Genomic DNA, 16,745 nt, shown 5'->3' with positions numbered 1-16,745 from the left:
TAGATATGTTGTGTCTGCTTGTTGGACATGGAACATGCCTACAATAATAAAGGATTGGTCGGGTATGGGGGATCATATCACGATGAAAATGGATATGCACATGTATGTCATAGAACACTGTCCTAATACCAACTTTGAATGTGATCTGTTCAAGCATGTCTGAGTTATGGCTTTGGACATGGAAAAATTGCAAACAAAATGGCTGCCAGGCGGCCATATTGGATCGTATTACAACAACAATGAATATGCACATGTATGTCATAGAACACTGTCCTAATACCAACTTTGAATGAGATCTGTTCAAGCATGTCTGAGTTATGGCTTTGGACATAGAAAAATCGCAAATAAAATGGCTGCCAGGCAGCCATATTGGATTGTATCACAACAACAATGAATACGCACATGTATGTCATAGAACACTGTCCTAATACCAACTCTGAATGAGATCTGTTCAAGCATGTCTGAGTTATGGCTTTGGACATGGAAAATTCGCAAACAAAATGGCTGCTAGGCGGCCATATTGGATCGTATCATGAAACAAATTGATGTGCATATGTATGCCATTGTATGTTGCCCCTGTACCAAGTTTGAAAAAAATCGGTCCAGGCATCTCCAAGAAACGGCTGCGGACGGACGGACACACGGATGCACGGACAGACGGAACCCAATCCATAAGTCCCCGTCCCGGACTTCGTCCGGCGGGGACTAAAAAGAGCCCCAATGGCATTACAATTCTCGCAAACTAGAGGTAACACATTTTCGTATTTAAACAATGTAATGCAAATTTAAACTGGTAAATACATGACTTTAATTTTACGTACATGTGTACATCTTTGGTACAAGTCTGATATGCACAGGTACTGTATTTAATTCAATCGTGACAAGCAGTCATCTGAGATGACTCAATCCCCGCAATGGATGTTTACAGAGCATTGCCACCAGTCATGGTAGTGTACTAGATTGTATGAAAATATAGCGCCAATGATGTTGTAGCACAACTGTAATTTATTTGCATACATTTCTTGAATGTTTATTTATTTGTCTATTAATTTCTGTTGTTAGCTTTGCAATGTAAGTGATCATTTGGCTATTGCTAAGGTGTGGTCTTGTTGCTAGGCACATTTACATACATTTTTGGAATGTTTATTCAATTGTCTATTAATCACTGTTATCTTTGTGATATGCCTGATCATTTGACTGTTGCTACAGTTTTGCAGCCAGGGGTGGTTTATGGGTCAGTTGACACATTTTTTTGGGACCTGACCTACAATTTTGGAAGTGATGGGTCATAGATTACCCACACTAAAATTGTACGCAAATATGTTATAGTAACATGACCACGTCTATAGCAACAGGCAAATGATCGCATATATTGCATAGGTACCAATAGGGTTGGATAGGCAACTGCATAATCATTCCTCATGGATCAGCATGTGGGTAAATATTTTAAAAAACTGTACAGTTGTGCTACAATGCCACTGTCGCTTTTTTCAAAATAGTGTCCCAAAAAATATTAAGATGACCCAGAAAAATGAAGGTCTCTGGACACTATGTCCCACTCTTTCAAAGGGCTGGCTGCAAAACTGTTGCGCTATGGGTGTGGTTTTGTTGCTAGGTACATTTGCATACATTTTTTGAATGTTTGTTCACTTGTCTAAAAATCCCTGTTGAAATTCACCACTGTTTGGCTGTTACTATTGGCGTGGTCATGGTTGCTAAGGATATTTGCATATTACATTTTTTGCCTACCAGATGATGCTCTTATAAAATATAAAATATACTGCCATTTGGCACATGAACTTTATGGAAAGTTTTGCCAAAATGTGATATTTATGAAAATGTTTCCAAGAAATTTCAAAAATGTGGCAAAATTTGTAACTCCATCATCTTGACAACCCTTCATAATAACAAGAAACTGTCTTTTTCTATATATACCAATAGCCTTGGAAATAGGAATGGTATTTGAACAATGTAGGTGGGTACTACATATGTTTCTACATAATTGTATACACTCAACAAATGAAGTTGGTCAAGGTCGAATGATGTGTACCCTGTTCAGTCAAAATCATAAATTTGTGAACATGACATTCACAATACCCAGAATTTCCAAGAAAAGCACAAAGGTATTAGTGAATTACATATTTGGAAAACTTAGAATGTGTACTTTATGACAATGTTTCCTAGAATTTTCGAAAGAATGTTGTAAAGCTTTTAACTCCATTTTCTTGCCAACCCTTTCAAAACAATGTTGCCCTTGCTATATATCTAAATATCTTTGGAATTAGGCAAGGTATTAGCCCGAGGTAATTGGGTCCATGTTTTCTAAATATTCCTAAACATTTAGCACATGATCAAGGTCAAATGATGCAGACTGTTTAATATCACAATCTTACTATTATGATACTTGAATTCCATTGAAATCACAAACATTTTGGTAGTCAGTGTTTAATCTAGGATTTGTAAAATGGGGGCCATTAGGGTCCCCTGCTTATCAAAAAGGGGGTCATGAAAAAACAAGCGACCTATCGGTCAGAATAGCTCTGCTGTTTTTTTATTTTTTATTTGTTGTTAGTTTTATTACAAATGTCAGCAATTTTATTACAAATGTCGTTAGTTTATTACAAATGTAGGCAATTGTATTACAAATGTCGTTAGTTTATTACAAATGTAGGCAATTGTATTACAAATGTTGTTAGTTTATTACAAATGTCATTAGTTTATTACAAATGTAGGCAATTGTATTACAAATGTCGTTAGTTTATTACAAATGTCGTTAGTTTATTACAAATGTCATTAGTTTATTACAAGTGTAGGCAATTTCATTACAAATGTCGGCAATTTTATTACAAATGTCATTAGTTTATTACAAATGTCAGCAATTGTATTACAAATGTCGTTAGTTTATTACAAATGTCGTTAGTTTATTACAAATGTAGGCAATTTCATTACAAATGTAGGCAATTTCATTACAAATGTAGGCAATTTCATTACAAATGTCAGCAATTGTATTACAAATGTCATTAGTTTATTACAAATGTCATTAGTTTATTACAAATGTCAGCAATTGTATTACAAATGTCATTGGTTTATTACAAATGTCATTGGTTTATTACAAATGTCGTTAGTTTATTACAAATGTCGTTAGTTTATTACAAATGTCGTTAGTTTATTACAAATGTTGGCAATTTCATTACAAATGTCATTGGTTTATTACAAATGTTAGTTTATTACAAATGTTGGCAATTTCATTACAAATGTCATTGGTTTATTACAAATGTCATTAGTTTATTACAAATGTCAGCAATTGTATTACAAATGTCATTAGTTTATTACAAATGTTGTTAGTTTATTACAAATGTCGGCAATTTTATTACAAATGTTAGTTTATTACAAATGTTAGTTTATTACAAATGTCGTTAGTTTATTACATATTTCAGCAATTTTATTACAAATGTCGTTAGTTTATTACAAATGTTGGCAATTTCATTACAAATGTCGTTAGTTTATTACAAATTTCAGCAATTTTATTACAAATGTTGGCAATTGTACATTTGTATGACAAATGTCATTAGTTTGTCATTAGTTTATTACAAATGTCGGCAATTTTATTACGAATGTCATTAATTTATTACAAATGTTGTTAGTTTATTACAAATGTCGGCAATTTTATTACAAATGTTAGTTTATTACAAATGTCGTTAGTTTATTACAAATGTTGGCAATTTCATTACAAATGTCGTTAGTTTATTACATATTTCAGCAATTTTATTACAAATGTCGTTAGTTTATTACAAATGTTGGCAATTTCATTACAAATGTTAGTTTACTACAAATGTTGGCAATTTTATTACAAATGTTAGTTTATTACAAATGTCGTTAGTTTATTACAAATGTTGGCAATTTTATTACAAATGTCGTTAGTTTATTACAAATGTTGGCAATTTCATTACAAATGTTAGTTTACTACAAATGTTGGCAATTTTATTACAAATGTTAGTTTATTACAAATGTCGTTAGTTTATTACAAATGTTGGCAATTTTATTACAAATGTCGTTAGTTTATTACAAATGTTGGCAATTTCATTACAAATGTTAGTTTACTACAAATGTTGGCAATTTTATTACAAATGTTAGTTTATTACAAATGTCGTTAGTTTATTACAAATGTTGGCAATTTCATTACAAATGTCGTTAGTTTCAACAACTTTATTACAAGTGTACTCGTAATTGGTACAAGTATCTGTAAATATAAATATACAAACAGTTTTGTAATGTTACAACATATAGTGGCATGACATTTGGCTGTGCTATTATAAACCATTCCAGAAGTTCCATGAATATTAATGAGCAATTTATGTAATTAATGGTTATCGGTAATTAGGCTATATCTCAAGAATGCACTCTTCAAATTCAATATAATTGTACACATACAATTGCAATACACCAAAGTGCATCTGTCCTGAAATTATTGCTGTAGCTTTTAGTTTTAATAAGTTATTGACATATTTTCTGTAATTAGATATGTAGGCCACAAAATAGAAAAGCATTGTTTCTGGTCACGATATGTTGTTGTCTAAAGTGGTGGATGACGCTATTTTTAAAAAAAATTTTTGTAAAATTATTTATGATCAGTTCTGCAGTTGTCTTTACTGAAGTAGTAATTAATATAGGAGAGTTATTTTTGTGTTTTCCCTTGGTTCTACTGACTACATTGGCTGGATAAACACAAAGAAAACCAAGTTGAAGTGGGGGTATTTACGTGATGCTCACTGACCAGAAACAATTCCTTCTTTTTTCTTGACCTTTAAATTTCCTTCTATGGCGAGACCTATGTTACAATGTTCTATGAAAGCTTCACATTACATGTTTTGGTTGGCCGTAAGATTGCATCTGCAGGCAATCATGCTAGAGAATTCGCCAACATAAGTTCCTACAATCTCTTCACTATTTAAACATTAAAAATCTTGCTTTTACTTCATACGATACTCTCGCGTATTTCTGTTTACTGAAAGCATGCATGAGAAGATCGTCAGTCAAACCAGTTCAGCTTCAACTTCCGGGTGAAATCACCAGCTTTCTACCGAAAATTCTTGTTGGAGATTTGCCAAGATAAATACATACGATCTCTTCTTCGATCAAAATTGAAAATCTTCTATCTCTTTTTAAATATAAAAAGATAATGAGGGCGAGTTTGCTGCGCAACATGTGCATTTATTTGTATTATCAGAACAGAGCTGGCGTCATCACTACCTTGTGATGTTGTCAGAAAGTTTAAAATCCACAGGCATGACATTGTTCTCTTTGTTGAAATTACTCCATTTACCTACTTGTACAAAATGTAGTTACTACTTTGGGACATGCACTTGACTGAATCTCATCAAGCAATGATTCTTTGTAGCCTACGTCTATTCACAAATAGTATGCAATGAACCGATCATTCGAAAGCCTATACTACTCTCATTCTACTGAAAATTGCCAATGTTGAATTTCTCACATTTGCTGAGAAGTCTCAATTTTGAGGATAGCAAGGTTTTGTGATTTCATTTACACTGGCATTTGCAACAAGTCAATTGATCAATTAATGTTGATTAAATCCTTTTATAAATCTCAAAATGCCAACTTTTATCATCTAAAACAACCATTTCTTGATTTCCGCTGTTTTTCTCAAAAGATGAATGTATAGTTTTAACATACCCAGCATGCACCTCGCTTTTGAAATCTACCTGCACTGGGCAAAATTAATGTCCATAGTAGCATGGTGTACTTCGGCATTATGAGTCCTGGCCACCCACCACCATTGAAACACAATTGTTAGTCATTTAATCATTTATCAAATTGTTTGCATCTTTTGGTTTGTTAAATTTAGAAAAGTAATGCAAGATCTGACAAATGAGAATATTAATGATCACTATGAATATAAGTATAAGGTAACAAGATGAAAGAATGAAATATATAGATACTTACACGCTGCCATATTGAGAGTACTGACTGAGCTAGAGATGCCAGTAAAGTTCCACTTTGAAGGAAATCTAAAATTACACTTCTATGAACACCATGCAGGAAACGACAAAATATTTCATAACATTTGGTTGCCAAGGGTACTGACAACAAGGTGTTATGGGATGCGGATCCTTGCAGCACATGCTGAACTAACAGCATTCCAATCATACACCGTGTCTGGTTGCTAAGGACAAGATGTTCAAGTGGTAACTCCGATAACATCTGTGAAAAGATGTTATGAATGTTATATTTTAACTTCAATAACATATCACACACACACAAACTGACAATTAGATGTAATTTACTAACTGGATGATTCAGTAATATTTTTTCTCGTTTTGCCAAGTGGAAATTAGAGTAACATAAGGGACCTACCTTGTCAAGACATAACCAATGTCAAAAGTATTTTTAGGCTGACTGACTAACAAGCGACCTATTGGTCAGAAAAGTGGTTCTGCTGTTCAGCTCTTTCACTATGCAGTTTTGTTTTAGCAAAGTAATAAAGTGGTTAGTGGTTTCATATGATGACTCACACACACACTATATAGTATATAACACATTTCAAACAGAAAGTTGGTAAAATATTGAACTTTTATATTGTAGTCACCATTTTACAAAAAATTCTATTTTACCCCTAATTTGCATATTAAATAACCCAATCACTTTTGTCTTGAACAAACCTATCTCTACTCATCCCTAAACACCCACAAAACAGATTTCACTTCAATTGGCCCAGTAGTTTTGGAGATTTTCTAAGCATTTTTTACCAAAATTTCTAATTTGCATAATAATGACCCAACCAATTTGTCTTGAACAAACTTATATCTTCTCATCCAATGACACATACACATCACATTTCAGGTCAATTGACTATGCAGTTTTAGAGGAGAAGATGGAAGTATAAACATTTAAGGATGGACGCCAGGTGCAAACGGAGAATCAGCCTAACAGTACCCATAAGCTCTGCTCAGCTGCAGCTGTTGCTGACAAAGAAACTAACAACTATTGAAGAATTGGAAATTAAACATCAAAAAGACAAAAGAGATGATTGTTGACTTCATAAAGAATTGGGTTGCAGGATCATATCCCTTTACAATTCGTGCTAAGGATATTAAAATAGTTCACAGATTTAAATTTCTTTAAAGGCATACTCCCATGTAAAATTGTTATGATATGAAGTGGGAAAACAATGTGTATCATGTTGCAAAGAAAGCACAACAATGCATTTATTTCAGAACACTGATGTAGTAAACTCCTAGAGTTAGTTGTGCAGTTCTGATCTGAGCCAGGGGTAATAATTGTAAAGTGCTTTGAGCACGACATGGGAAAGCGCTATATAAAAACCAAACATTATCATTATTATTATTATTAGAACATCTTTGATGTAGTACACTCTTAGAGTTAGAACACTGCTGATGTAGTACACTCTTAGAGTTAGAACACTGCTGATGTAGTACACTCTTAGAGTTAGAACACTGCTGATGTAGTACACTCTTAGAGTTAGAACACCTCTAGTGTAGTACACTCCTAGAGTTAGAACACTGCTGATGTAGTACACTCTTAGAGTTAGAACACCTATGATGTAGTACACTCCTAGAGTTAGAACACCTCTGATGTAGTACACTCCTAGACTTAGAACACTGCTGGTGTAGTACACTCTTAGATGTAGAACACCTATGATGTAGTACACTCGATCCTAGAGGTAGAACACCTATGATGTAGTACACTCCTAGACTTAGAACACTGCTGGTGTAGTACACTCTTAGAGTTAGAACACCTATGATGTAGTACACTCCTAGAGTTAGAACACCTCTGATGTAGTACACTCCTAGACTTAAAACACTGCTGGTGTAGTACACTCTTAGAGTTAGAACACCTATGATGTAGTACACTCCTAGAGGTTGAACACCTCTGATGTAGTACACTCTTAGATTTAGAACACTGCTGGTGTAGTACACTCTTAGAGTTAGAACACCTATGACGTAGTACACTCCTAGAATTAGAACACCTACGATGTAGTACACTCCTAGAGTTAGAACACCTCTGATGTAGTACACTCCTAGACTTAGAAAACTGCTGGTGTAGTACACTCTTAGATGTAGAACACCTATGATGTAGTACACTCGATCCTAGAGGTAGAACACCTATGATGTAGTACACTCCTAGAGTTAGAACACCTATGATGTAGTACACTCCAAGACTTAGAACACTGCTGGTGTAGTACACTCTTAGAGTTAGAACACCTATGATGTAGTACACTCCTAGAGTTAGAACACCTCTGATGTAGTACACTCCTAGACTTAGAACACTGCTGATGTAGTACACTCTTAGCGTTAGAACACTGCTGGTGTAGTACACTCCTAGAGTTAGAACACCTATGATGTAGTACACTCTTAGAGTTAGAACACTGCCGATGTAGTACACTCCTAGACTTAGAACACCTATGATGTAGTACACTCCTAGACTTAGAACACCTATGATGTAGTACACTCCTAGAGTTAGAACGCCTCTGATGTAGTACACTCCTAGACTTAGAACACTGCTGGTGTAGTACACTCTTAGAGTTAGAACACCTATGATGTAGTACACCCCTAGAGTTAGAACACCTCTGGTGTAGTACACTCCTAGACTTAGAACACTGCTGGTGTAGTACACTCCTAGAGTTAGAACACCTATGATGTAGTACACTCCTAGAGTTAGAACACCTCTGGTGTAGTACACTCCTAGAGTTAGAACACTGCCGATGTAGTACACTCTTAGAGTTAGAACACTGCTGATGTAGTACACTCCTAGAGTTAGAACACTGCTGATGTAGTACACTCCTAGAGTTAGAACACTGCTGATGTAGTACACTCCTAGAGTTAGAACACTGCTGATGTACTACACTCTTAGAGTTAAAACAGCTCTGATGTAGTACACTCCTAGAGTTAGAACACCTATGATGTAGTACACTCCTAGAGTTAGAACACTGCTGATGTAGTACACTCTTAGAGTTATAACACCTATGATGTAGTACACTCCTAGAGTTAGAACACCTCTGGTGTAGTACACTCCTAGACTTAGAACACTGCTGGTGTAGTACACTCCTAGATGTAGAACACCTATGATGTAGTACACTCGATCCTAGAGTTAGAACACCTATGATGTAGTACACTCCTAGAGTTAGAACAGCTCTGATGTAGTACACTCCTAGAGTTAGAACACTGCTGATGTAGTACACTCTTAGAGTTAGAACACCTATGGTGTAGTACACTCCTAGAGGTTGAACACCTATGGTGTAGTACACTCCTAGAGTTAGAATACCTCTGATGTAGTACACTCCTAGAGTTAGAACACTGCTGGTGTAGTACACTCCTAGAGTTAAAACACCTATGGTGTAGTACACTCCTAGAGTTAGAACACTGCTGATGTAGTACACTCCAAGAGTTAAAACACCTATGGTGTAGTACACTCCTAGAGTTAGAACACCTATGATGTAGTACACTCTTAGAGTTAGAACACCTCTGATGTAGTACACTCTTAGAGTTAGAACACTGCTGGTGTAGTACACTCTTAGCGTTAGAACACTGCTGATGTAGTACACTCCTAGAGTTAGAACACTGCTGATGTAGTACACTCTTAGAGTTAGAACACCTCTGATGTAGTACACTCTTAGAGTTAGAACACCTCTGATGTAGTACACTCGTAGAGTTAGAACACCTATGATGTAGTACACTCCAAGACTTAGAACACTGCTGATGTAGTACACTCCTAGAGTTAGAACACTGCTGATGTAGTACACTCCTAGAGTTAAAACACCTATGGTGTAGTACACTCCTAGAGTTAGAACACTGCTGATGTAGTACACTCCTAGAGTTAGAACACCTATGATATAGTACACTCCAAGAGTTAGAACACCTATGATGTAGTACACTCCTAGAGTTAGAACACCTCTGATGTAGTACACTCCTAGACTTAGAACACTGCTGATGTAGTACACTCCTAGAGTTAGAACACTGCTGATGTAGTACACTCTTAGAGTTAGAACACTGCTGATGTAGTACACTCTTAGAGTTAGAACACCTATGATGTAGTACACTCCAAGACTTAGAACACTGCTGATGTAGTACACTCTTAGAGTTAGAACACTGCTGATGTAGTACACTCTTAGAGTTAGAACACCTCTGATGTAGTACACTCTTAGAGTTAGAACACCTCTGATGTAGTACACTCCTAGAGTTAGAACACCTATGATGTAGTACACTCCTAGAGTTAGAACACCTCTGATGTAGTACACTCCTAGACTTAGAACACTGCTGGTGTAGTACACTCTTAGAGTTAGAACACCTATGATGTAGTACACCCCTAGAGTTAGAACACCTCTGGTGTAGTACACTCCTAGACTTAGAACACTGCTGGTGTAGTACAATCTTAGAGTTAGAACACCTATGATGTAGTACACTCCTAGAGTTAGAACACCTCTGGTGTAGTACACTCCTAGAGTTAGAACACTGCTAATGTAGTACACTCTTAGAGTTAAAACAGCTCTGATGTAGTACACTCCTAGAGTTAGAACACCTATGATGTAGTACACCATGTAACAAAGAATTCAAAATCGGAACAGTTGCGGGGCAAAGTGCTAGATCTAGCACTTCGTCACTTTTTGACAAAGTGCTAGATCTAGCACTTTAGCGAAAACTGACGAAGTGCTAGATCTAGCACTTTGTCAAAAAGTGGCAAAGTGCTAGATCTAGCACTTCAACAAAGAGTGGCAAAGTGTGGCAGAGTGCTAGGTCGGTAAATATGTCATGTTATACCGGTAATGGACATGTTATTACTCTCAGAGTAAAATGTTACTTCCCGTGTTTAACGACCTTAGAGTTTGATTTTCCGTATGTTTTGCCAATGCACAAACAAGTTTCTACTTCGTAATTTTTAGTACCATTCAGTTTTCTATTTTTTCGATGTTCTATGCGGCGAAAACTACAGCACGTGGTCGTTTCCCTTCCACGTTTCGTACTCCGGGCCTTACAACGGCTTGACACCACTACCAACCGTCCGCAGACCGCCATTTTTACAGCTGTCGCGTCAAATAACGCACTCCCATATACAGTCGAAACTACGAACATTTTGTTCGGCGTGCGTCACAGACTTCAACTACAACACGTGGTCGTTTCGGTACCACGTTTTGTACTCCGTACTTGACAACGGCTTGACACCACTACCAACAACCGTAGACCTCCATTTTGACAGCTGTTCATGTCAAATAACGCACTCCCATATACAGTCGAAACTTAGAAGATTTCAGGAAGTACGGTAACATTTAGTTCGGCGTGCGTCACAGACTTCATACTGCAGATAATGGCAATGACATATGTAACATTGCATGACAAAGAAATAATATAAAGGAAAACTGAATTTCTTGGTGTGTGTGTGTGTGTGTGTGTGGGGGGTTAGTGTGTGTCTAGATGCGAGAGCGAAGATGTTTCCTGATCGTTGAACACGAAAATAAAGTCAGGGTGTACAAGTTTAGATCATGTTCACTATATAATTTCTATTGAATAGATTCACTTTTTTCAGTAAATAATAATTATCGTTAATAGATGACAAAAAATAGTGCTATCGAAAACATAAGTGTGAAAACATATTCGTGTGTACAATTTTAATTTCAGCCCTTTATTGCTGTTAATATTTTGATAGAAATCTATAAATAACCCGTTACTACTGTTTTGTAAATTCCATATACTTGGTACTGCCAACTTCTTGACTGAAAAAAACGACAATAAATAATCCATGCCTTCGCCAGATCTCAAGTAAACCATCACGACATTACTGTTTACTGAATTTTTTTGCATTCCTAGACAATCACCAACTTCAATATCGTCCCTTATGTAATTCCTGTTCGCTCAGAAATTATATCCAATGTGGGAAATAATAATAATAGCCATCGGTTATAGTTTGGTTCGGTCCAGAGGAAGTGACTTCATAATGCTCCAATTAGCGTAGTGTGACGCCGAGGGCCGGTTGTGGAGCAGTAATAAACGTCACTTCGTGAACTGGATTGCATATATCATTAACAAAAGTAAGAAATACAGATGACGGCCGTTCGAGAAATAGCGATAGGAAATGGTTTATAAGAGAAAGCTTGTGGGAGCTCATAGGTAGGGTTGTGATAAGTGGGAACGTTAACGACTATAGTATGTCTTAAAAGCACATCGCAAGTTAACATGGAATGCATCCCGAAAATAAAGTGCATATTGTCAAACTTATCTTTTTAGAATCCAGCATGGCTGCCAAATCCTGTATTAACCATATAGGATCCGGGGAAAGAAAGGGGTGTCGCAGGGGTGTCGGTTTGTTTAAAAACAAACACAATGACCCCCATATTGATTTTGTCGATTCAGAGAGATCAACAAAATAAAACTATCCGTTCAAACAGTTTGGAGAAATTTTAAAGATTTTTATAGAATAAATGTGTCCCCAGAGGGGCTCTACCTCGTGTATAATCACCAGAGATATGACATGATTTTGCACAATATTCTTGTTCTACTACTTCATAGATTGGAATGAAAATAAGCACACAGTTGATTATACTGAAAGATGGATACTGGATAAAGATTTCAGTGATTTTCAAATTTATTTCAAGACGATATGATTGTCTAAAATAGACATGGTACAAGAAATACTGAGTGGCTAGTCCTGGTTTACAGAGTAGATTGCAGATTCTGAAGTACAGTCCCGCCCACAGGCACTAGTTTTCCCGAGATATGTATCAGAATGTTTCTATCAGAATACAATACAATGTCGATAATATCGATGATATTGACGTGTTTTAGCCAATTGTATATGAAAGGGGTAAAATAATATCACTTGTTTCTGTGATCGCGCAAGTCAACCCACCGTGACAAGGCATGTTTGTAACAGAACACACAACCCCCGCGACACAACCGTACGGCAACGTGAACTTTCAACTGGCCGTTTTACTCGGCAAATATTTACAAACTTCAGCTAAATCGTATCGTTGTTACAATCGACCAAAGATAAGTTTTGGAGTCGATCATGCGCCACACGACCACGTACACGGACTACTGACATGACGCATGTATGTGGACGTTTATCGTTGCGAACGACCACGTTATATCAAGCCATTGGAGGCGCTTCGTTGTTTACAGTCCCGCACTTCGTTGTTTTCTGGCGAAGTGCTAGATCTCGCACTTCGGCGAAAAATGACGAAGTGCTAGATCTAGCACTTTGTCAAAAAGTGGCGAAGTGCTAGATCTAGCACTTTGCCCCGCAACTGCTCAATTTTGGACCATTTAGCTACCTCAGTACACTCCTAGAGTTAGAACACTGCTGATGTAGTACACTCCTTGAGTTATAACACCTATGATGTAGTACACTCCTAGAGTTAGAACACCTCTGGTGTAGTAAACTCCTAGACTTAGAACACTGCTGGTGTAGTACACTCCTAGATGTAGAACACCTATGATGTAGTACACTCGATCCTAGAGTTAGAACACTACTGATGTAGAACACTCCTAGAGTTAGAACAGCTTTGATGTAGTACACTCTTAGAGTTAGAACACCTCTGATGTAGTACACTCTTAGAGTTAGAACACTGCTGGTGTAGTACACTCTTAGCGTTAGAACACTGCTGATGTAGTACACTCCTAGAGTTAGAACACAGCTGATGTAGTACACTCCTAGAGTTAGAACAGCTTTGATGTAGTACACTCTTAGAGTTAGAACACCTATGATGTAGTACACTCTTAGAGTTAGAACACCTCTGATGTAGTACACTCTTAGAGTTAGAACACCTCTGATGTAGTACACTCGTAGAGTTAGAACACCTATGATGTAGTACACTCCAAGACTTAGAACACTGCTGATGTAGTACACTCCTAGAGTTAGAACACTGCTGATGTAGTACACTCCTAGAGTTAAAACACCTATGGTGTAGTACACTCCTAGAGTTAGAACACTGCTGATGTAGTACACTCCTAGAGTTAGAACACCTATGATATAGTACACTCCTAGAGTTAGAACACCTATGATGTAGTACACTCCTAGAGTTAGAACACCTCTGATGTAGTACACTCCTAGACTTAGAACACTGCTGATGTAGTACACTCCTAGAGTTAGAACACTGCTGATGTAGTACACTCTTAGAGTTAGAACACTGCTGATGTAGTACACTCTTAGAGTTAGAACACCTATGATGTAGTACACTCCAAGACTTAGAACACTGCTGATGTAGTACACTCCTAGAGTTAGAACACTGCTGATGTAGTACACTCTTAGAGTTAGAACACCTCTGATGTAGTACACTCTTAGAGTTAGAACACTGCTGATGTAGTACACTCCTAGAGTTAGAACACCTATGATGTAGTACACTCCAAGACTTAGAACACCTCTGATGTAGTACACTCCTAGACTTAGAACACTGCTAGTGTAGTACACTCTTAGAGTTAGAACACCTATGATATAGTACACCCCTAGAGTTAGAACACCTCTGGTGTAGTACACTCCTAGACTTAGAACACTGCTGGTGTAGTACAATCTTAGAGTTAGAACACCTATGATGTAGTACACTCCTAGAGTTAGAACACCTCTGGTGTAGTACACTCCTAGAGTTAGAACACTGCTAATGTAGTACACTCTTAGAGTTAAAACAGCTCTGATGTAGTACACTCCTAGAGTTAGAACACCTATGATGTAGTACACCATGTAACAAAGAATTCAAAATCGGAACAGTTGCGGGGCAAAGTGCTAGATCTAGCACTTCGTCACTTTTTGACAAAGTGCTAGATCTAGCACTTTAGCGAAAACTGACGAAGTGCTAGATCTAGCACTTTGTCAAAAAGTGGCAAAGTGCTAGATCTAGCACTTCAACAAAGAGTGGCAAAGTGTGGCAGAGTGCTAGGTCATCGGTAAATATGTCATGTTATACCGGTAATGGACATGTTATTACTCTCAGAGTAAAATGTTACTTCCCGTGTTTAACGACCTTAGAGTTTGATTTTCCGTATGTTTTGCCAATGCACAAACAAGTTTCTACTTCGTAATTTTTAGTACCATTCAGTTTTCTATTTTTTCGATGTTCTATGCGGCGAAAACTACAGCACGTGGTCGTTTCCCTTCCACGTTTCGTACTCCGGGCCTTACAACGGCTTGACACCACTACCAACCGTCCGCAGACCGCCATTTTTACAGCTGTCGCGTCAAATAACGCACTCCCATATACAGTCGAAACTACGAACATTTTGTTCGGCGTGCATCACAGACTTCAACTACAACACGTGGTCGTTTCGGTACCACGTTTTGTACTCCGTACTTGACAACGGCTTGACACCACTACCAACAACCGTAGACCTCCATTTTGACAGCTGTTCATGTCAAATAACGCACTCCCATATACAGTCGAAACTTAGAAGATTTCAGGAAGTACGGTAACATTTAGTTCGGCGTGCGTCACAGACTTCATACTGCAGATAATGGCAATGACATATGTAACATTGCATGACAAAGAAATAATATAAAGGAAAACTGAATTTCTTGGTGTGTGTGTGTGTGTGTGTGTGGGGGGTTAGTGTGTGTCTAGATGCGAGAGCGAAGATGTTTCCTGATCGTTGAACACGAAAATAAAGTCAGGGTGTACAAGTTTAGATCATGTTCACTATATAATTTCTATTGAATAGATTCACTTTTTTCAGTAAATAATAATTATCGTTAATAGATGACAAAAAATAGTGCTATCGAAAACATAAGTGTGAAAACATATTCGTGTGTACAATTTTAATTTCAGCCCTTTATTGCTGTTAATATTTTGATAGAAATCTATAAATAACCCGTTACTACTGTTTTGTAAATTCCATATACTTGGTACTGCCAACTTCTTGACTGAAAAAAACGACAATAAATAATCCATGCCTTCGCCAGATCTCAAGTAAACCATCACGACATTACTGTTTACTGAATTTTTTTGCATTCCTAGACAATCACCAACTTCAATATCGTCCCTTATGTAATTCCTGTTCGCTCAGAAATTATATCCAATGTGGGAAATAATAATAATAGCCATCGGTTATAGTTTGGTTCGGTCCAGAGGAAGTGACTTCATAATGCTCCAATTAGCGTAGTGTGACGCCGAGGGCCGGTTGTGGAGCAGTAATAAACGTCACTTCGTGAACTGGATTGCATATATCATTAACAAAAGTAAGAAATACAGATGACGACCGTTCGAGAAATAGCGATAGGAAATGGTTTATAAGAGAAAGCTTGTGGGAGCTCATAGGTAGGGTTGTGATAAGTGGGAACGTTAACGACTATAGTATGTCTTAAAAGCACATCGCAAGTTAACATGGAATGCATCCCGAAAATAAAGTGCATATTGTCAAACTTATCTTTTTAGAATCCAGCATGGCTGCCAAATCCTGTATTAACCATATAGGATCCGGGGAAAGAAAGGGGTGTCGCAGGGGTGTCGGTTTGTTTAAAAACAAACACAATGACCCCCATATTGATTTTGTCGATTCAGAGAGATCAACAAAATAAAACTATCCGTTCAAACAGTTTGGAGAAATTTTAAAAATTTTTATAGAATAAATGTGTCCCCAGAGGGGCTCTACCTCGTGTATAATCACCAGAGATATGACATGATTTTGCACAATATTCTTGTTCTACTACTTCATAGATTGGAATGAAAATAAGCACACAGTTGATTATACTGAAAGATGGATACTGGATAAAGATTTCAGTGATTTTCA

General features: G+C 37.0%; 1 protein-coding gene across 1 annotated transcript in view; it reads right to left on the bottom strand.

Annotated features, from left to right (window-relative positions):
* Window positions 1-16,745, bottom strand: part of LOC144444421 (unhealthy ribosome biogenesis protein 2 homolog) — a 257,137-nt gene that overhangs the window by 84,303 nt on the left and 156,089 nt on the right. Inside the window, exon 19 of the mRNA XM_078133832.1 lies at window positions 5,965-6,222. Within this exon, the coding sequence (XP_077989958.1) occupies window positions 5,965-6,222 (258 nt within the window). The remainder of the gene's footprint in view (window positions 1-5,964; window positions 6,223-16,745) is intronic.

This window comes from Glandiceps talaboti, chromosome 13 (genome assembly GCF_964340395.1).
Source record: "Glandiceps talaboti chromosome 13, keGlaTala1.1, whole genome shotgun sequence".
Lineage (NCBI taxonomy): Eukaryota > Metazoa > Hemichordata > Enteropneusta > Spengelidae > Glandiceps > Glandiceps talaboti.
Note: the sequence above shows the minus strand (reverse complement) of the source record. Positions and strands in the feature narration are given on the sequence as shown.